The 24,413-nt window shown below is 31.9% G+C and overlaps 1 protein-coding gene across 1 annotated transcript in view; it reads right to left on the reverse strand.

Annotated features, from left to right (window-relative positions):
* LOC145283928 (SCO-spondin-like) overlaps positions 1-24,413 on the reverse strand; it is a 157,633-nt gene that overhangs the window by 105,597 nt on the left and 27,623 nt on the right. Inside the window, exons 7-13 of the mRNA XM_080133028.1 lie at positions 18,996-19,239; positions 18,275-18,416; positions 13,248-13,553; positions 11,919-12,086; positions 11,215-11,452; positions 9,398-9,650; positions 1,826-2,021 (exon numbers count right to left, since the gene is read on the reverse strand). Coding sequence (XP_079989154.1) covers positions 1,826-2,021; positions 9,398-9,650; positions 11,215-11,452; positions 11,919-12,086; positions 13,248-13,553; positions 18,275-18,416; positions 18,996-19,239 — 1,547 coding nt within the window. The remainder of the gene's footprint in view (positions 1-1,825; positions 2,022-9,397; positions 9,651-11,214; positions 11,453-11,918; positions 12,087-13,247; positions 13,554-18,274; positions 18,417-18,995; positions 19,240-24,413) is intronic.

Consider the following 24,413-nt stretch of genomic DNA (forward strand, 5'->3'; position numbering starts at 1 on the left):
AAAAAAAAAAAAACAATCTTTTACAAATAATAATTTTTAGAGAATCTATTATATAAAAAATCAATGGCTGTATTTTTTTTTTACACAAACATAATGTCTTCTTGTATAATTCTTGCATAATAACATTATGAAGCCAGGAATGTAGGAATGTAATAAAAATATAAGAAAAAGAATTAATGGGGATGGAAACCTCTACCCTACTGTTAAAAGCCGATCACACTATCAACAACTCTTTTAGGGCAAGCATTCTGAAACGGATGTAATTTAACTAAATATACTTTTTTATGCCAGGACGTGCCAGATTAATTGACGCATGCGCAAAGAGACGCAATGGTTAAAATGATACTTACACAATACACTTCCTAAGTTGTTATATTTTTCAATTTTTACCCCTTAGTAACTATTTTAACCGGCTAAAGACCCAGAGAGGGGGGACAGAAAAAAATGATCCACATACAATGCAATCATTTAAGCCACATAGTGCTTCTTCTCTGCGGAGTTTCATCTCAAGGGGAGATAGTTTGAAAAACTGGAGACAGACAGAGGTTTTTTTTTTTAATTGATTACTAAAGAAAACAAAGAAGAGAAAATATTTACGAAATAATAAAATCTAAAAAAATGCTGTCAATTGGCTAACAGTCTTAATTGAATCATCTAGTTTTAATTTTGTACGGGGGAAAAGCAATCTACTATTAATGGAATTAAGAACAAATTATTGTAACTTCATTATCAACCTTGTAAGATCCAACAACAACAACAACAACAACAACAGCAACAACAGCAACAACAACAACAAGGAAAAGTAGAAAAAAAGAAAAAAGAAGTAAACGAAAAATTTCATAATGTGACCCCCTCCACGCTAAAAATAAACAAATAAAAAAATAAAAATAAACATACAACCAAATACATGTTTGATGGTATTAGCGTAAGCTGGTAACATAAAAAGTGAACGACAACACCAACTAGACCTCCACTGGAAGAGTTCGGAGAAAACTTGAAGGTTGGAGAGGCCTATTGCCTGTCAAATTCTAAAGAAGACGAACGAGAAATTAAAGCTAAATAGTTTTTGTGACGATGAAAAATGATTTTCAATAGTTAGTAAAAGCGGTAGAAATTACCGGAAATATTGTTAGATTTGTTGTCACGTACACTTTAAAAAATTGTTATGGCCAGTGAGTAGTCGCTGATAATAACTTGCGTAAGAAGTCTTAGTAATTAAATAATAATAATAATAATAATAATAATAATAATAATAATAAAAAGCTACAACGTAACGACACCAGCCTTAGCTGATGTGACACGAAGGATGGAAGAGAGAGAGAGAGAGAGAGAGAGAGAGAGAGAGAGAGAGAGAGAGAGAGAGAGAGAGAGAGAGAGAGAACACTAACCAAACCTTCACTGGAAGTGTATGGATATTACTGAAAACTTGTCACCTAAATCCAAGAGAAGAGTAATCGTTGCTAATGAGAAATCAATGATAAGCGGCTGTTGCGATAAGGCAAAGTTGTTTGAAGTGGAGTATACTAGAAATCTGGAAAGACTTGTTGTCACTCAGACTCCAGGTAAAAACCACCAATTATCATCATTGAGAAATCACTGATGATGTCCTGTGTGAGAACTTAGTGAGTAAAAAATAATAATAATAATAATAATAATAATAATAATAATAATAATAACAACAACAACAACAACAACAACAACAACAACAATAATAATAATAATAATAATAATAATAATAATAATAATAATGTTAATGATATACATGGAGGAGGAGAAGAATATTTTAATTTGATTAAGAAATAGAATAGAATCTTTTAATACATACATTTGGGGACAAAACTAATCCATTTGCACACCTACAGCTTTCGTATTCGCTGTCAAATTGTATACAGCGTTCTGGTTTCACCAACGAATCACAAGATTCTTGGCAAGTTGTAGCGTTTTCGATCCAAATTTGGTTCTTTGGGCAGATAACTTCCTCAAGAGCTTCCGTGCAAATCCATTTCCCACTTTTGCAAACACTAGAAAAGAGAAAGGTGATCTTATTAGCATCAAATAACTAAATTTGTGTTCAGTTCTTCGACATTTCCAAAGATTAATGTACAGTATAGATTACCTTCTTTAAGAATTTAATGTTCTTTTTTGTTAAGAAAAGCAAACGATAATTGGTTTTTAAGAATGTTTTGTTTTTAGATGAGGATTGATATTTTATATTATTTTGATTATTCGAACAATTGTTCTTATTTAGACTGTTATTTTCATAACATTTTGGCCAATGTAATGTAATGCACTTTTTCAAACACGAGAATCTTTATGTTGAACTCTGAATCCTATACGGACTTTTGTACGGAACCTTTTATTTAATCCACAATGTTCTCATCCCGTCATCCATAACAAGGTAGAGGTGTTAAGTAATTTTAATTAAAATGTTTTTTTAGTTTTTATTACCTGCAATGGAGATTGAACCTTCAACCACCCAAAGACTGTCACTCACACTTTTACACAGTCATGGTTAACATAATGAGGCCCATCTAACCCCTTGTATAAAATAAATGGTTCAGTTCGGAATTCTGTATGAGTTTCCTAAATATTCCTGAGTTCGAAATGATGCATCTGAATAAAGTGCAAAGTTACATCGAGCAAAACGTTTTGAAAATATCAATTAAAATCAGTTGCAAGAATAATCCAAATAGCGGAAGTTCCTGTTTATATTTTGAATTTACTAAGACGCGAAGCAAACATATATCTGTTTCTTTTTACAAGAGACGGATACTCACTTTTATTATTCTTTCAGTTAAAATTGGGAATTTGTAGTAAAAACTAATAACCTATGTTTTTCGTTAAAATATTAGCCCCCTCACAAATTATAAAGAAATGTAAGCTTGAAAAGGTAATGAGAGCAATGCTTGTACCCTGTTCAGAGAAGATAGAAAAAGTTGGCGACGCATGCTAAACAACATGTTACTGTTGCTTTGGTCAGTCAGAAAAGATGCTTGTGGACTCAGCTGGATCACACATCGTTCATGTTTAGTTCTAAATCCCAGGTGGCACAAATCTGTAAACATGAATACTTCCAACTCTTTAACGAGTAGAAAATTGAATACATGTATACTTTCTCTGCTGACCATTAACATCGGTGCCACTTTTGCACCTTAAAATCTATAACGAATATTTAAGTGAATGCAATCAATGTGTTTTCTATAACGTATGTGGAAGTTTCTACATTGCAAAATACAACGAATGTTAGGTTTCTCATTGCTCAAGCCGGACAGCAATCGGGAATTTTTCCAATATGTTTGAAACTAGTTGGATATTGTTGAGATAGCATTCAACTGAATTATCTATTTCAGCAATATTAAACGTTCTGCTCCGAAAAAAAAACTTTTTTTACTTTATACTAAAGCATTTTGAAACACTGCTCTGGTATTAGATTTCTATTCGGTACATATAAACCAGCCCTAAGCATTTCCAAGTCTGCATCGATAAGCCTTAACTTCTAGTCATTACTGAAATGTCTGACAGTTAACTTCGAATTAACAGCAATAGAGAGGTGAAGATTGCTGAGTGGTTAACGACACGGACTGACAACCTGGGTGTGTCAAATTCGAATCCAGTTCGTTCCACAGAAACACTTTCACTTAGAGATGTTGGCAACCTTCATGTTGTCCCTCCCGTAGTACTCAATGTCTAGAAAGATATTGGGGAAACGAATACCAAAAAATAAATGGCCCATCATCATCATCATCATCATCATCATCATCATCATCATCATCATCATCATCATCATCATCATCATCAACAACAACAACAACAACAACAACAGCAACAAGTCAAAGCGTTATTCACAAGTAACAGAATGTTGATAAAATGTCACCTATTAAGTATACTGAATGTAGTGAACCTGATGAGCCAGAATCTGGATTGAATAATTCAAAGTGCTTAAAATTACCTTATAATAAAAAATATCCTGTCTTTATAAAGCGTAGAACTTCAATTTAACAAAACGCGTACAACACATTTTTATCCATCAACAGAGAATACTTTTTCCCTATTTATTCTTATTTTATTCCTTCATGGATCTAGTAAAGATTAGATGGCAGACGTGAAATAAATACAATGCCCCTGTTTTTGAATTTTGTCTTGCACCTTCTGCATGGGGTCTTAACCAAAAAATTCTTTTATTTTTGAATCTCCTTCCAGATGTTTATTTCATGGTTCCGGCAGAAAATGCAAAAAAAAAAAAAAAAAAAAAAAGAAAAAAACAATTCGTTCTGTGTGTAATCGTTTTGTTGCTTCTGTAACTTCGTTTGACAATGTCATCCCCAGCCAGGACATGCGCACACCGCACTCTCAAATGTACACTCTAGCTTCTTACAAATTTCCTAAATTGCATGTAAGTGAATGCCGTGTAATTATCTGTTAATATTTTGGTTGTTGTCCTTGTTCATAAAAAATATCTCCAGATTACTAATGACACTGGTTGAGTCGTGACATTGCAGTAGTCGTGGTTATGAAATGGTAGGGCCCACAATCGATAAACATCAGAAAATAGCCACTGTAATGTGTTGCGCCCATTGTCAATCTATTTCAGTCTTTTCTTGAAGTTAAGATCTATTTTTCTGAATTAATTGGTACTAGATCAATTGATTGGACTGCTCCATAGACTGTGACAATCGAGTTGATAAATCCTTTGGACACCATCTGGTCGACAGACCTATCAAATTACCGCGTTCTTCTAAGGCCCATGTGACCAGTCTGTTGGTGGATGTAAGCCACTTGACTTTAGTTTAATTGACTCGTTGCAGTGTCATAAATCTTCAGCGTCGTTTCTTCCCTTTCCTTGTACTAATCAAAGTATCGTGAGATTTTGACTTTATTAGATAATACCCTTTATAGGTATAGAGACACATACTTTTGAATTGAAAGCTATGTCTAATTTCAGAAGAGTTTCCGATGGGTAGCTGATCTGTATAAATCCTGGAGATAAAAAAAATCTTTTCGGTGGGTGGCTGGTCTGTATAATCCTTGGACATTAAAATTATACAGGCAAAGATCTTTCTCGTGTGAACAAGAAAAAATTATGTGCAGTAATTCTAAAGGATCCAATATTTTATGGAGTAATTCCGGTTTCTGATTAATTGCTAGCAGAATGTGAATCGCTTTAATTGGTCAGTTCCTATCGCCAGTGTCTATAAGTAAAACCTTTAAATTTTCTTTAATCATACACTCTCATATATATATATATATATATATATATATATATATATATATATATATATATATATATATATATATATACATATATATATATATATATATATATATATATATATATATATAAATATTGCAACATACACTAACTGTATAGTACTCGGCGCATTAGATTTTATGAATATCTGTCACCAGATCAAAATCAAACCAGATCAACACTATACATATGCTTAAGCTAATACTCGTTTATATCAAAGTCATTTTATTACAGTGTATTCAACAAACGGTATGGCGAGATTCCAACGAACAATCGATAAATAATTAATGTCGAAAATATATAAAGACGTTTGTGTAATGTAATATTTTGCTGACACAGTCACTTGATTCATGACTATAATCTTAAGAGATTTATGGCAGCTGTTAGCAAATATTGTCTCACATTGAACTCAAGCAAATCTTTTAATGTGAACAATGTCAACATGCTCTGGTCAGTAAGTAAATGATGTATATCAATATCGACTAACGCACTGGTTAACCTGCAAGTTTCTTTTAACAAGCCATCATAATGAGGAATAATCGGTACATTTGATTACTATCCATATGAAGCTATTTATTTTTCTGAATGGAGTTGTCCGTTAATACAACCTTGTTTTACGCTAAAGCCAACATTCAATGAAGCCTTTTGATATTCAAATAGAGAGAAGCATCTTTTCAATCTCGAAAGACAGTGGATACTCCTCTAAGGGTATCTACGCTGAGAGTCTACTGAAGCATGCGTTGCGCAATATTTAACCACACATCCTCTGAACTGGTAATGCTTTAATCTAGTGGGAAAAATTAAGTCTAAGTCGGCCTGGAAAAATGGCAAGATAAGCAAAGCGCTATGTATTTGTTATTAGTGATTTATTTAGTACTGACCAGACTTAACGTTGCTTTTGTTATCAAAATTATTATGCCATATATTAAGAGAAATAGATAAATAAATCAGCAATTGTATACATTTATTCTAATGCCTATTAAATTGCCATTTCAGGCTTAATTAAGGCGAGTTAACCGTCATGCAGTTTTTCATCTTGATCTTGTTTTAATTTGGATGGCGATATATTGCCATGAAAACGGGCTTACTCTATAGTCGGTGTTAAAAATGGAGACATTATTTAATTAAACGCAATTTGTATTTATAATTTATTAAAAGTAATGGCAGTCATTTTTAATGCTAAAATAGCAAGTGAGATCGTAGCGGACATGATTACTCAAACCCTGGATAGTGTCGTGAAAATAGTCTCGACCTATCTTACCATCGCCCAAAAAAAGACCCCGTCTTTGCTAGCGTGTAGAGCCTCTATATGAGAATGAATGCTGGAATCATAGTATATACACGTATTTACCGTATGTGACCGGTATGCGTTGAAATCTAAGTAGAGACAAGATGGTTTAACATTCAAAAGGTTGCGATCATTGAGCAATAAAGATCAGTATTAAAAATGGTGTTTTTGGAGCAAAGTATACCACGTAACAAAGTTCTGGTAGTGAGCAAGTTCTGTCCAACATCAGTAATGCAAACTGTGTTGTTAGAAAAGATAAAAATAAAGTATCAAACACGTTGTTGTATTGAATGCATTGTTAGCGGTAAAAATATACAACGCAAAAAAGTTCCAGTGTAAAAAAGTTCCGTTGTATCAACCAATAGTGAGTGACCATCTTTATCATTAAAAAAAAAATTCTTCAGAAATAAAAATGAAAAGATAGCGAGTTATAAGATCAAACTTTGGCGTTTTTTATTTGACGTAACTTACTCGATCGGTAAGAAGAATACAACAATAGATGTCTCATCAAACGTATATAGATTCATAACATACAGAGGATCTCTGTCTTTTTGTTTTATAAATAACTCTGTTACGCAATTGTTACAAAAATGGTCAGCGATTCATTCTATTCTATTGACGATGACAACAATATAAAATCCTACCGAATATATGTTATATTCAAGCTACGATTTTATAAAAAATACACTATGATTTTTTAAAGATTACAAAACTGTTTCACAGATTAATCATTGATTGATCCATAGAATCTAAGCCAAATAGTTAATATATACTATCTATTTCATTTTATATTTTTTTGTTCAGACATATATGCTACAAAACTTTGGTATATCGGTGTATATACATTCCAAACTTTTTGTTTATATCGGAGGTTCTTTCGTAAACGCAAAATACTCATAAAGCAGAAACACACTATACACACACACACACACACACACACACACACACACACACACACACACACACACACACACACACACACACACACACACACACACACACAAATCAAATATATACCCTATTTTGATAACATCTAAACGATATCTATAATGTATAATATCTCCCAAGGAAGACAATAGAGGTATTTTGGAATCTTTAAGGAAGATATATGAGCCTAACCTCTCTTAAAAGTTTAAATATACTATATTTTCATGAAATTTAAATAATTTGTATGAATCCTCCCGTCTTCTCAGGAAGATATTGGAAGTGGTCATGAATCTCTACGTGCTTTTTAATGTGCCGAATCTTTATGTAGTCGTTTTAAGGAATATATGGGACTGAGTTTAAAACTTCAAATACGTATATTCGATTTATTAAAAATATGAACCATATGTATAAGATACTAACTCAATGATATTTTCCAAATTTTCAGTTCTTGCGACTAATTTAGTGATGAAAACGGGGAGGAGTAAGTAAAAAAGAAAATAATATTGTGTTATGAGCAAAGTGCAAAAAATATAGTGTATCTCATTAAATATCGAAAAGAAAAATGGAAAAATGGCACGTAAAAATACAAAATAGCGATAACCGATTTTGGGGAGAAAAGAAAAAGGAAAACAAAAACAGGGAAAATCGCAGTGATGAGGACAGAAAGACAGAGAGATTTCATAGAGAAAGATTATCAGAAGAAAGAGAGAGAAAAAGAAAAAGGAAGAGAAGAGAAAATGGTGATCTCAGAGAGACGGAAGGAAACAATAGCCGACTTCATAAAAACCAGGTACCCCGGCCAAATGAAGGCCATTCTCTCTGACCGGCTGAAAGATAAAGGTTTCCGCCTTGTAAGCTATTAAAAAATAATCTTGAGAACTAGCTTCGAAATAGCTAAGTGGTAAAAAACTATTTAAAATAATTTGATTCAGTTAAAAATCCTGCATTCAAAAACAATTTGTTTTGCTTAAATCCAGAAAAGTCTCGACTTATCTAATCTTTTTGTACGAAGTATATATTGAATTATTTGATGAAAATACGTTTCTATAAGAAAAATAATCTCTGACGTTTCGTTAATTATTGATTGCATGTTAATTTGAAAATGACTCAGCTGTTTCCAGACCTGCCCTGATACATAACAATGAAAGAGAAGCGGCATATCAAGCACCATTTATGAAGGAAGAATTCAACCACTACGTCTGACATCAAACTACTGTCTGGTAGGCTCACAGACCACCTAACGTGCTAAAGGAGTTGCCACAGGGACTTAGGTCATTGTGCGTTTTTGTGCACTCAGAGCATTAACGTGATACATTCTAGTGATCAGTGAATATTTGATTACATTTTTGAGGTGTCCAATACTAGACGAAGTTGAAAGTGTTGTCACCGTGATTCTATCCCATGTGTACAACCGATTCCATTGGGCTACACAATATCTTTCCTGACTAAAAAGATACCGTGATCACCAATGTCAGCAATAGAATCATCTCATCCTCACGAAATGAAAGCACACACACACACACACACACACACACACACACACACACACACACACACACACACACACACACACACACATACACACACACACACACACATTTATAAATACAAACATGCGAATATGCATACATATATAATACATGCAAATAAATGTATTGATATCCATCACCCAAATTTCCCCTCACTAAAAACATAGAATTTTATTCTTGAAGAAAACTGAACAATTATTATTGGAATACTGAAAATATATACTACTATAATTTACAAAAAATATAAACTTTGAAAATAAAAGTGTTGGATTATCAACGATTTTGTGCGACAATAATTTTGAAATATAAAACTATTTGTGAAATACTTTATACAAGTTTTACAATTATTTAATGATACAGTTTATAAGTAGCATTATTCGTAAACTGGAGTACACTTGAGCTTACCAATGATCACCTCCTCTGCGCAAACTTGCACCATTTTCGTATGTCCTCTGTCTGACACGATCGTAGCATGTACACTCTTCAATGGGTACGCAGTTTTTCTCGTTATTCAATAAAGTTCCCCCAGGACAACGGCATCCAAATACACATTCGGAATTGCATTCAAGATCATTTTTTCCCAAGTCATGACATGTTGCCTGGCATGAAGAACCACAATAAGTATATTTCTGGCCAGTTCCCGCTTGGCAGTTGATGGCTGCAAAACAGAAAACATTTTGATTACATCAATCGTAAAATTGATGGTGAAATATTAAAAAAAAAATTTGATATTTGAAAAAGTATTTATTTACACATGTGAAAGAGAGGAGAAAGTTGTTTTAGCACGAGACAGTAATCAGTCAGTTTGCTCTGGCCATTGATTCGTATACGCGAACTTGTGTCCATATGTAATGCAGTGGTGTGTTTATAAAACGACCACCATTACCCCTTACCTTTTCAGCTCAAGTTTTATTGGTTAGTGAAACGTAAACTTGTCTGCCGCCAGATTAACCCATAATTATTAACGAAATGAGCATCATTTACTAAGCTTATGTGGGATTAGATTCGGACACTACAGCCAATGTTAGCAGTATGAGGTCTACTGACACAACTTCCAACAGAGTCAAGGTAATTGTTGAGATGGCTTTTTCCTTGTTGACCGAGGTATGTTTCTGCTCCTGTGCATTTCTAAGAGGTAAATCTTCCCAGGCTTTACCTTCTCCCTTTGAGAAGGGGTTAGTTTATTGCTAATAGCCCGAGGCGCCCTTCTCGGGAAATTCCGATTTGGCTCTCCAGATATTTATTGGAGGCCAAAGGGCTTTTGCGCTGGATTTTTAAGTCCCACTTTCCAACCCTTGTGTCATATCGTCCTGCCGTGGGAAAGAGATAAATAACTTTCCAGTCTGGTAGCGAACAGTGATACGTACTCTTGACAGTTATCGCACTAACGGAACCGATTTATAAAAAATGGTTACTATCCTTACCTTTCTTTGCAGTTTCAGTTTTATTCGTTAGTTATTACAGAAACGAACGTTCTTTACGCAGATTTGGACATTCTAGCCATTGTTAACGGTGGAGACCTCGATTTATACAGTTTATCAGCCAGATAGCGAGCATTGATAGGTCCTATCGTTATTAGACTCTTTGTAGTCTAGAACGCGGGAACGAAGCAGTATTTTGGAAATTCACTGCCGAATCTTCGACTGACTGTTTCTCATATCTTGGACCCCCCTCCCTGACTTCGTCAAGAAAAGTCAAAATATTGATACACAAAAATTAAATGTCACGAATGCGAACATCAAAGTAGGATATTAAAAAATTGTCACAGGAAGATATTGTTTTATTACAAAATCGTCACTTATCAAGGTCGGGAGGCCAATCAAGTATAAAGATTAAGTGTTAGGTAGTTGGTGAGAACTCAATAATGATCAGTAATGGTGGAACTTGGGTAGGGTTTAGTTATTTAAGAGAACATGTCAACAAAAACTTATTTACATAGGACTTGAAAAGGATCAGCTATAGTCAGTCGGGAAACAGCTCCACGGAATCTTGTTCCACAGACGGATTGTTCCAGGAAAGAAACTCTGCGCGTGGAATTTACGTTTAGTTTTAGGCACGGAAAGAGAATAATGTTTTACGGTTGTTGTAGCTAAACGAGTATTTGTTATAAACGTTTTGAAAGAGGGGACCATGTATTAGAGCTCAATCGATCACCCGTCACGAAAGTAACGATAGAGTAGATATTTTTATGTTTAAAGAAAGTGCTAAAGAATCATAAATACCGCATGTGTTGTCTAATGTCGTATTTTTTCTCCAGTCAACAATAATTTCATTGTCAGCACATTCCTTTGCATAAGCTTGCAAAGTGATACACATTCCTTTTGGGCTGAACATATTGCTAGCACACATGTCTCGCATACATTGTTTTAAGTATCTTTGAAATGGTACAACGGAAAAGCACTTGTCAAACACATTACTTTCCTGGATGAAAGCACAGTATCTTTGTGCAGTTTCCTCATTCTGGAAAGTCAAAACAAAAAAGGTTAAGAATCGGAATGAAAGGAAAAATACAAACAAACAAAAACAATTTAAAATAGAACAAAGTTTTTTTCTCATTAAAATATCCACTTCGTAAGGATAATTGTAAATTATAATATCTTTGAAGTCTGAATGGCAATACGCACGCAATTCTACTGCGATATTTATTTTAAAGACATGAAAACAATGAATAGAATCATTTAATTAAATCACGAAACATAATATTATCCAGTATTTGATATCTATTCTTTACTTAAAGGTTTCTACATAACACAAGGACTTTTATTTATTTAAGATTTTTGTACAAATTCGTATAATTTTGATAAGTTTACTACTAGTTACTATTATTGAGTTTTAAAAACAACAACTACTAGTACTAATAATAAGAAAAATGGTTTAAATTACACTTTGTGTAGTTGAAATAATAATACAAGATCATGTGACTCACGTTTATGTTTATTGAGCATGGTTCAGTTTCAACGTCTTCTCTTTGGTCAGTGAAGCAGGCTGGAGCTAGATAATCTTGGGCAAATTTGACTTTCGGTAACAGCAAGCCAGTGCGACCTAAAAACTCATTGTTAATATTTAAATCATAATTCCCACATAGACCTTGAACCTGGAATAATAAAATAGAAAAATAAATGTGTGTCAACTGATTGTCTTAATTGTTCAGTGTTTTGGCATATAAAAATGAATTTTATCTATTGACTTATATACAAAGAAAATATTTTGATAATTCTGTAACTCAACATATATTAGTTGAATTGATATTTCTCTATATATGACGAAAATTTGTTTGAATGTGTTACGACATCGTAGTTAAAAAGTTGGGCTAAAACCAGAACTAACCACTAATTTGGAATCAGTACATTCGATCTAACATTTTTATCGAAGCTCTTGAACCGTTTTTTAAACTTATTATTCAAAAACAAAAATTACGTAAAAATGTTATAAACAAATGTTCCGACATTATAAACGTTCCATTTTTAATTTGATATTTTATATTATTCAGCAGACCGAACAACATAATCTGAACCTTTACACTAGAAGTAAGAAAAAACAAATAAACATAAAAATAAGTCTAGACTGTTTTCGGTCAACTAATCGTACGTATTTTATATCCTTTGTTATAATTAAGAATGAAAATTTCTTTATTTTTTATTATTTACATAATCAAACAACTTTAGGTCTATGCGTAAGAGTAAAACATATATTTAGTTTTGTATATATATATACACACCGAACTCACAAACACTTACAGTACTTTCGTTAAAACAATGGCGATACGAATAAAACGTTCGTTCTCAGTTCTAATATTTTATGCCATCTTTAAGGGTTAAACTCTTACACCTGGCATTATATTGTTCTTGTTATTTTTGTTGCTATACTGTTCTATTTATTTCTTAGCCGACATTATAAACCGAATTAAAACATTTGGTTTTTCATTTTTGACATACAGAATATAAAGATTTGAGAAATCAGACGAGAAACAAGACAAGAAAAAAAAATTATGAGCTAGTTAGTCAATGTATCTGACCAATGTAATGTATTTTTGAAAGATCTCTAGCACCTATATTTTTACAGTAGTGATGAATACGTTTTTAAAAGGGACAATAAATCTAACGAAATTGTAGAAATTCGGTTGCTGTTAAAACTAATGTTGCATATGTTTCATTTACATCTCAAATAAACTAAATTCTCGAATGGTTCATCATAAACTGTATATTGTATACGAAATTGATTGCCCCCCCCCCCCCGATTTAAAACAATATTTTACCTTCTTCTGTAATGCTGGGTGAAGTTTGATGTAAAGTTGCTCTCCGGGGTTGTAAAGAATTTGAAATTTTGGTCCATCGATTGAATAGAACAGAGATGAAGATTTCTTTACTGTCAGCTTTTTACCGAAATACGTGATATCAGCATTGTAGGCACCATTAATGTAGAAACCAGTTTGCGTAATTTTCGCTGTCTCGTTTGGTAATGCAATACGAAGCTCAGTTGAACAGTTATACATGGACTGGAACGGTTTGTTACACATTCCGAAATCCATATCTATTGTTAGCTTATCGCTTAATCCATGAGTCTGCAATGGAAAACAATAGGCGTTAAAAGCATAGACACAATTTTAACATATTATCATTAGTTATTAATAAAAAATAAATGACTACTATTTCTGACATATTCTTGTAGAATGATAACCATTCACTGCCATAATCATTTACACTTCATAAGGACTATTAATAACGTGCCTTTGTCTTTGTAATTGATAGAAGCATTAAATGATATATAATTGTTTATCGATCTTGTATTGGAGTATATATATATATATATATATATATATATATATGTATGTATGTATGTATGTATGTATATATGTATATGTATATATATATATGCATATATATAGATTATATAGTAAGCTATGAAAATATATATGGTAATTAAGCTACACAAAATAATCCCCGTTTCATTCTCGTGAGACATAAACCTGATGAATTCTCATGAAAATAGAAACGCGGAATATTGTGTGTAACTTAATTGCCATATATATTTTCATAACTTACTACCTAGCTCTACCTATGTATTGAGCACTGTTGAAGTTTATACTGATAAATGTACGCATAAAATTATAAATTTTATGAAGTAATCATATATATATATATATATATATATATATATATATATAAATATAAATATATATGATTACTTCATTTGATCACATAAATTAATACACAAACATATATATATATATATATATATATATATATATATATATATATATATAGAGAGAGAGAGAGAGAGAGAGAGAGAGTAAGTTTTAAAATATATATGGCGCTTAAGCTACACTGAATATTCCGCGTTTCATCCACTCTAGGATTCTTCAGCTTGTATATATAAGTACTTCATTTACTCACATGAATTAATATACGAAAGTATAAATTTATGCGTAAATTTTAAGTATTTACTTCAACAGTTCTCAATACGTATGTAGAGCTAGTTAGTAAGTTATATGGCGATTAAGCTACACTGAATATTCCGCGTTTTATCTACTCTAGGATTATTCAGGCTTATGTATAAGCCTTTCATCCACTTTAGGATTCTTCAGGCTTATGCATAAGTCTGAAGAATCCTAGAGTGGATGAAACGCGGAATGTTTAGTGTAGCTTAATTGCCATATATATTTTATAACTTACTAACTAGCTCTACTTACATATTGAGCACTGTTGAAGTAAATACTTAAAGTTTACGCATAAATTTATACTTTCGTATATTAATTTATGTGAGTAAATGAAGTAGTTATATATATATATATATATATATATATATATATATATAATTTTTAAATAAGTTCCAAATATGAAGGAAAAGCAAATAACTAATTATTCTTATAATAAACCAAACTGGTATTAGCGAGGAGAGAATGCATTTGCAGCATATCTAAAGGGACTTGCTCTTGGAAAAGTCTGAGTTATTGAACATGGAGAGTATGTTAATTATATACTAAAAATCCAGATGTGTCATTTCAGCAATACATTTTTGACGAAGATGTGTACTTTTCAATATACGTTAATAATGTCGACACCATTTTCAAGCGTCGTCCATTAGAAAAATGAAAAATTCAAACTTTGCTAATTTATTACCGTTGTATTCAAATATCTCAAAATTATTAAAGGTATTACGCCCCCAAGAGAACGTTAATAATACAAAATATAGCTAAACAATGTTAATAAATTTAGTAAAACTTAAGGGAAGAGATATTTAACACATACGCTAAGTCGAAAGAAAGATATCAAATAAAATACTTTGCCTCAAAATTAATCATGTTACATACATTCATGCACAATTAAAAAATAATTATATTATTATTGTAATTAAGAGAAATAACATAAATTCTCACATTGAAGTAGTGAACAATGAAGAAAATATATAAAATATTAAAAAATCCAGTTAAAATATAAAAAACCATTCACTAGGATGAAAAGACAATTCGTAAATTTGAATATGGAAGACAGAAATTGTAGATTTTAATTAGACATTAGACCTAACTTGAAGATAATTTACGAAAACAAACTGAAACAGATAAATGCTAATCTTAAATAAGGACATGTGTGGTATAACCGACGATTACTCTTTAGATGAATGTTAAGTAAATGTATTATTTTGAAGGTAAATATCTTAGAACATGACCGCCGGTGGAATGGGGACGTAAATGAACGATAAAATTTAACCTTGCTAAGATTAAGCTGCTTTCTTTGAACAATTACAAGAAACCTTCTTACCCATCGATTTACATGACTAATATACATGCATCCCGAGAGCTCTTAATGAATAGGAACAAATACATTGAAGACATTGCCAATGCTGCTGCAATGAAGATGGGCTCCCTTTACCGTGCTACAAAACTACTCACGCCTGATAGTATCCTGTATCTCTACAAAGCAACCATTCGCTCATGCATGGTATATTATTGTCAAATTTGAGCTGGTGCATCTGCCACTAGTTTTCCCTCTCTTGGACAGGGCCCAAATAGTCTCCAATGTAATAGATTCCGTGCTGTCAATCAAGCGGTCCCATCGCTGCAATGTTGCATTCATGTGTCTGTTTTACAAGTACTTTAATGGGGTGTGTTTTGAAGAACTCGTAGTATGTGTACCTCCTCGATGTGAATACCCTCGACTAACCCGATAGGCAACAAAACCCATTCCTTCACTGTAGAAGTCTCTAGATACCGGAAAGTTTTCTACTCTAGTAGTTTATTCCCTCGAACTGCTAGATTTTGAAATTCCCTCCCTCTTTTTTGCTTCCTTGACTGTACTAACACGCATAAATTAAAATGTAATTCAAACAAACACCTTGTAGTTCAACTGTCAACATAGCGCCCCATTAGGCCTGATCCCAAAATAGAAGCCTCCTACACCCAAATGGCAATATTCCTTGTTTGAGGTGACTAAGAGTAAAAGCTATTGAAGTAAATACATTCATCATGGATTGATTTGAAATTTATTCGAAATGAGTTGGATAGAGTCATTTATTTATCGAACCATAAATAAATCCGTTTTGTAAAAGCGTAAGAGAAGCTTCTGATAATATAGAAAATATAAAAGAATTTGAATAAATTTCTGTAGATATATTTGAAAATTTTAAATGTAGTTAAAAGCAAAAGCCATCTTTCAATTATTTTTATCGGAACGTATAACTGTTGTGGCTCTAGGAAATTGTCTTAAAGAAAGACTCGAACCACGGGTTTAGGTAGAAAAGAATATATTGTACAAAAAAGTGATACAAAGAAAAGGTTATCGGAATTTTCCGACTATTATACAGTCGCATTAGGTCGCGATGATTCTTGACTGAGTTTTTATAATGATTAGAAGAGTCTATTATAAGTGAATGGGACACTATTTTCCACGTAACCGTTTTTCTTGTTAAGAATGGACATTATGTAAATATTAAGGTTAAATGAAAACATATCACACTTTTCTAATTAAATTAAATTTCACCCTTTTTTATGGCAGAAAAAGTTAAAATCAAGTTCTTTTTGTCACAATATTTAACTTTCTGTTTGAGAGAAAAATCGAGAAGTCACATTTTAATTCAATAAAAAATCAACTCAGAGTTATTCATTTTTAACCTTTTAACCGTTGAACACTCTTATAATTTTTGTTTATATCTTTTTGGAGGTTCTCATGTAGTACAATGAGGAGGCTCCCTTTTGGGGGGCTGGAGACTTCCCGGAGAGTGAACCTTGTGTCAGACTTGTCACGTACTTGGCAACTGTCAGGAAAATCGTAATAACTTTGAATATTGAGTGTACCTACCTTTACTTTTGATCTTAAATGGAATACGTACATCAAATCTGTTGCCAAGGCCGCTGGAAAAATGGTCGCATCCTTCTATCGATCCAGTAGATATCTCACTGCTGATGCAATTCTCTATCTATATAAGAGCCAGATACGTCCAAGGATGGAGTACTGTTGCCACATATGGATAGGAGCTGCTAGAAAAGACTTGTCCTGCCTTGATAGGGTTCAAAATAGACTTCGTGGCCTGGTGGGGGTGTCCTTTTCTCTTCGCTGCAACCTCTATCTCACAGAAGAGATGTTGCGAGTTTGTCTCTGATGTATCGTTATTTTCATGGAAAGCGTTCGACTGAGCTTCAATCTATGGTCTCCCCTCGCCAAACTTTCACAAGAAACACTCGTCTAGCTGAAAACACTATCAATAATTCCCCCTACTCTTTATCTGTGCCTAAACCTAAACATAGATTCCATGATCAAAGCTTCTTTCTTAGAACTGCACGCTTGTGGAATTGTCTTCCGTTTTTCTGCTTTCCAGCCGCCTATAATATGGTTGTCTTCAAGTCCAACGTGAACAAGTTTCTGATGAACCGTTCCACTTCAGTTAACAAATTTACCGAACTTCCATTACTATCGATTACTATATTGTCCTTTTGACGACTGTACACTCTTTAACCCTCATCATTGAGTGGCCTATCGGCCTTGATAAGTTGTGACGCCTATGTAAAAAAAAAAAAATAAAACACAAAAAAAACTTAAATCGTATGTGACTAAATCCTCCGCCCGGCAATTTGTTATTTTACCAAACAACGCCAGGTATGTACAGCCAGTGTTATATAATATCGTTGATTTTGATCAAGTAGCAACAATCCCCATTGTATGCCGCCTAGTTTCAATCTTGACACATACTAATTTAAGATTATTAATCATCCAAATTTACAATGCAAAGAATGTTAATACTTGATGGATTATAAAAGAAAATTAAAAATAGAAAAGGAGTTGTTCTTACTTGCACCAAAGTATAACCACAGGCAACCGGTTCAATGGTATAGATTAACTGATCAAATGTTGTGAACGTATTACGCCCAATCATAGTGCATGTATGATCACATTTCTTGCCATCACAAGACCACTGACCACTTTTGCAGGTACTATTAAATGAGAAGTAACAAATGAGTAAGTATGCAATATAAAACGTATTCACATGTAAATATGGGTGTTGGGACGATTAATAGGAATCGGAATCGGGAATAAAAAAAATCGGAGCTTTTGAGAGTGACGGAGTCGGAAAAATTTGCGTCTATTTTTCGATGCCAAAAACGATTCTTTTTCATTGTTCTGATTTGTTTGCTTTTTTTGTTTAAAACTTTTCATGGCTCGTTTTAATAATTAAATGATAAATGTTTATTGATTTTGAACTACTAGTAAAACGAAAAACTATAGATCATCTTCATACGAGTAGTTATACGTTTACGAAATTATATGTACATTTTTTCATGTTTTTTTTGTGATAATCTCTCCTCAAATAATATATATTTAGAAATTTAAAAGAATCGGAATTAGAATCGGAGATTCAGAACAGAATCAGTAATTGTATTGGATTCAGAAAAAAATATTGGAATCGTTCGATCACTAGTAAGTAGAAACCACAGTTGTATAACAATCAAAAGTATACGAGGCGGAGAAAATAAAACTTTGTAAGAATAAAAATATTTTGTCTGTTAACTCACCATTTATTGCAGTTCATTTTAACAACTGCTTGGCTGGGAAACTGTTTACCTTCGTATTCACAAGGACAATCTGCTTGATCCACACATTTTCCGCTTTCATAAAGTTTTCCCTCAGGACAAACACATCCGGGGACACAGGAAAAATCGCAGTCAGTATTGTTACTGCCTCCCGATCTTGTAGCACAAACTGCCGGACATGGTGAAGCACAGTCACTGTATACCAATCCCGTTGGACAACTTTTATCTGAAAATATAAAGATATCATTTCTTTCATTATCGTCATTGGTATTGTTTTGTTCCTCAGAGTTAGTTAATTTAGTTTTTCTTTATATCTGGGAGTTGTTGAAGAAGTAAAGTGTACCATCTCTTCTAATATTGCACTTTCGTTTTAGGTCAATGACGTAGAAATCCTTTTAGACTGAAGTAATTTTAATTTCTCTCCAATTTCTTGTATTTAACTATTCTCTCGTGATGAGGTAAGTAGATATGAACTATTTCCCGATCTTTAGTGTTTATTAGAATATTAACGTGTTATTACAAAAACTTTAAAGGAAAATATTGTGTAAAAGTATGGTTTGGGATTATTCAGTCTATTATTCTCATCTTGGAAGTTATATGGACAACATTGAGGCCAATATAATCTCAGATCTTCAGATGGATCATTTCGAAGTTTGTAATCTTTAAGTCAAACTTGAGAATATATACAGAACTTCAAACAGAACTATATTTAATCTACAGAGATAAATTTTCACAATAAAATGCGTTAAGGATATTAATAACAAAAGAAATTTCACATTTACAAAATTGAATACAAAATAACTTTAGCACACAATCAAAGAATATCCATCGGAAAAATCATTGGATTTCACCAAGTAATATGCAAATATTCATGCTGATAACACAATAATAATATTTTTATAGAAAATCAATATACTTCCATAACAATAATATATACAGGCAAAAAGGAAATGAGTAAACCACGAACTTAGTGTCTCACTATGCAACGGAAGAGTTAGCCCATATGTTTGGAAAAAAATAATATTATATGGGAAATTATAAAAAGTGAAACTCTTTATAATAGAAGAGGAGTAAGAAGAACTACGAATATCGGTTGCAGGTGGGTAAAATATATATATATATATATATATATATATATATATATATATATATATATATATAAGAGAAAGAAAATTATAATTGTAATTAAAACTTTTTGACAGCCTTAATAAACTATGATTCTGCAACACTTAAAATTTATAATCACCAACCCTACACTTTTTTTAATAATGACATCGAATTTCTTTATAGAAAGATCTGTTTTATTCTGTCTAGACAATGTCCGGTCACAGTAATACGAGCTTTCACGGTTTTTTCCCAGCTTGAAATCAGTTTTTCTTTTTAAACCGATGATGAAGGTTCTCATTTTAGATTTCTCTCTTTTTACTATTAGGTCCCATTTGACTAGGGGCAGACTTTTTTTGGACTACTGCACTGCCCGGAAAAAAACAATTTTCATTATTTCAGCTGTTTTGTAAACTTTCCAATCGGATTTTTGAAAACTTTCCAATCGGATTATATGCATCGTCACGCTGGACTTATTTTGGAATACATTTTATCTTAAGAACTACTTTGCATTTTGGATCAACTCTAGAGGAGTTTCATTCAAGCTGAAATATTATGCGCGGTTTGTTTTTATATTAGTTTTTACATATCCAATATTTTTCATTTTTTTATTTTGGAAATTTATAACTACAACAAATTGCGGTTTCACTTAATGCCTTAACTAGCAAATTCTAGCATTGATACAAATATAATTTGCTGATTTCTTTATGTCCTCTGATGAGAAGAATAATAAGAATTGCATTCTTTGAAACTCCGCGGAATAAAGACTTTTTAAATTGTTTTTTTGGAGTATTCGGTTGAATAATAAATTTTGATTGTGAAGTTCAACTTACAGTTTTAATTTTGTTTCTCCTATAATAAGCTATACTCTCTATTGCGTATTGAGCTTTTTTAATTCGATTGGGATTACATTTTCTATATATAAATACTGTTATTTATATTAGTTTGAAGTTTACCATTGCGTATATCAGGTAAACACTGCATCCCTTTGTCTTCATTAATATATATATATATATATATATATATATATATATATATATATATATATATATATATATACTATAATATAAAATATATAAGCCTTAATCTATAATCAGTGAACAATATTTTATTTACGAGGATGTTGATCGCAATACCTTATAACGCATCTACTAAAGATTCAGATATTAAAAGAATAGGAAAATAAAGATAAAACCTGTTCGTTTTGACACAGAAATAAAAATGAATTTAAAATTGATAAACTTTTAGGTATAACCTCCAATTTAAACAATAAAACATGCGAGCTTTATAGAAAACGAAACAATAACTTTTATCTTATTTCTGTCTGTTTGTTAGTTCACAATTTCGTTAATAAATACAAAAGGTACACTGTTTTACATGTATCTTTTAATAGTTAAAACAGACTCTTATATAATTTTATACCTGCATGATTTCTATATATATACTATTTATTAAAAAGGACTCATCATAGTGGCTCCAAGTAAAGATAGGTCAGAAATGGCGATAGTCAGAATCAGCATTGCAACTTTCCAAAAGGGGGAAAACACTGCCATAAAAAAAGTTACCGAAAATAAAACCCGAGGTTCTGTTATTTCTTGGGAAGACTTTCTATTGCAGCTTTCCGTTAAACAAGACAAAAGACGGACCAGATATGTTCCCAATTCGCTAGATATTTAAACCCCAAATAAGTGTTATTCTTCCTTTTTGTTGTAAAAATATTTATGTATATTCTTGTCACATCACGAACTGTAATTAAATGTACACACACAACGAACTCTAGATTAGACAGTCACAACGCTATACAGTCATACACGTAACATACACGTCATATACACAAGTCATTATGTAGCCAGACTTTGTGGACACCCTGTAGATGTAATTTAAAAAAAACCCCAAAAAACAAAAAAAAAAAAACAACACTTTTTTACCGCGATTTTATCTCGATCAATAACACATTTAAATATTTTTTGAAAAGGTTTTTGAATCAATTAATTTTTTAATTTTTTGTCTAGATAAGATTTAAGATGCTTTGCTATAAGAATATTAAAAAATATTATGGCATTAGTCCCTGAATTTAAAATAATTAGATCTTTTATCTCACTGAGTGGATTTCGCGTGGCGAAATAAAAGATCCAAAATTTATGATCGGTTGGAGGAAATCCGGTAGCCTCGATAGAACTAAATAAGTTGATTAGTTTTGTAAATTTCCATTTATTTTTAACGTTTATTTTGACGATTAAGTGAAGAATCAACTCTGTAAGCAACACACACACACACACACATACACACGCACACACACACACACTTTATATATATATATATATATATATATATATATATTTACATCGATTCTTCAAAGCATTTCCTATTTAATGGTATACTAACAATATTGGCTTCAAAAAAATATTAATTTATTTTTCAAAGATTAAAAAGTAGTGTTTTTCATAAAAATAATGAAAATATATAATGTTTTTGCTTATCTGGACGAATTTCACACTTCAAAGCACAAAAGATGTAAAATTAAACACATTCCAAATTCGAATTTAAAATCTGATAGCGAACAGTTTTTATATCTACAAACATTACCCTCCCACAATACAATATATTTTGTTCAGTTTCGGTCGATTATTTTAAGTATATTTGTAACTACAAATAAACAAATGGGGTTGTATGCAACAATATACATACATACCTACACACACACATATATATATATATATATATATATATATATATATATATATATATATATATATATATATATATATAAGCGAGATAAGACACTGATAGACTTCAGATGAAAAATCCTGATGGATATTACTTGAAGTAATACTTTCAAGGTGATCCTAGCCAAAAAGGAAAAGCTCATTATTTAAGAATAGAACAATATATAATTTTGGTGGTTAAATTCTGAAAAAAAAACCCAACATAACTCCTTCTATATATTCCTTTTGTCAAACAATAAATTCTTAATTCGAATATATGTGTCTATATGTTGTTTTTTCAGAATTTGAAATTTAACCACCAAACTTATATATATATATATATATATATATATATATATATACATATATATATATATATATATATTATGACAAAAGTACACCGTTATAAAGTTCATTCTTCATTTAATAATCGGTGAAAATTTCGTATTGATTGGATAATTACTTGATTTTTGATAGATTTTTAAAGAAAGACTCCGTAAAAAATACTTACTCCATCCTTCTCTGTTGGTCGTACCTAGGGTCAGTAACACTATATTTTGATTTTAATCTTCGCAAGAGGGCATAAAAGTAGTGTAAAACTGTTCTGTTAAGGGAATCAGTTTTATGTGTTTTACGACGGATATTCTTCTAGTGACTCGGTATTTAGGAATATTTTCAAATTTAATGATTAAGATAACTCTGTTACAGTTTCATTTTCGACTAGTAATGTTGCTTGAAATCATAATCCAAATCCCAAAACAGATGCAATGTTCGAATTCATAAAAACTATCTACGCATTTAAAAGAAATGTTTCAAACAGGAAATCTGTAAAACCGCTCATGTCATTGGATATGTTTTATCTATGTTAGAAAATTGAAAAATAACATTTAAAATTAAAAAATTTTTTTTTTTTATGTATACACTTTTCCTGCTTGTGTCCTTTCTGAATACATTTTAAGAAATAAGACCCAAAATTGGAACACATGAGGTTTACAGGGTGACCCCCCCCAAAAAAAAGAAAAAAACGTGCACCAACTCTAATTAGGCCCCGTTTCTTAGTGTTTTGTCCGAATGAAATGAAACTTTGGTCATAACTAGTTTATTATATTCAAAACATCACATCCAAACACTAGAGTCTTTTGCCTTTTTTTTTCTCCGTTCTACAGCATATGTTCTAGATGGCCTCCATTTAGCTTTTGCTTTTTAGGGTCACCCTGTACAACCGAAATCAGACCTTTCAATAGGATGTCATATAGACAGCTAAGCACGATCTATTTTATCGCAAATACAATGGATTAGATTTTCACTAATGTACCCGTTTGGTAGTTTGCATAACACTTGAGTCTCAGATGGGTGATATATACTAGTCGCTACATGCCATTGCGTAGAAACACTGTTAGCTTCTTAAGCAATTTAGTTGTGCACCTAGTCAAATTGATGGAGGTCGAAACCAAGTGAGTGGGATTCACGAAGTGACTGAATACATTGGCGTAAAATGTCATGAACCGACCAACAATGCTTTATTAAAGATTGAAGTACAGTGACACTACGGTTTTTCTTTGCGATATGACTGTGAAAAGAAAAAAAATAT

This window comes from Euprymna scolopes, chromosome 8, assembly GCF_053919585.1.
Source record: "Euprymna scolopes isolate OS-2025 chromosome 8, ASM5391958v1, whole genome shotgun sequence".
NCBI classification, from domain to species: Eukaryota; Metazoa; Mollusca; class Cephalopoda; order Sepiida; family Sepiolidae; genus Euprymna; species Euprymna scolopes.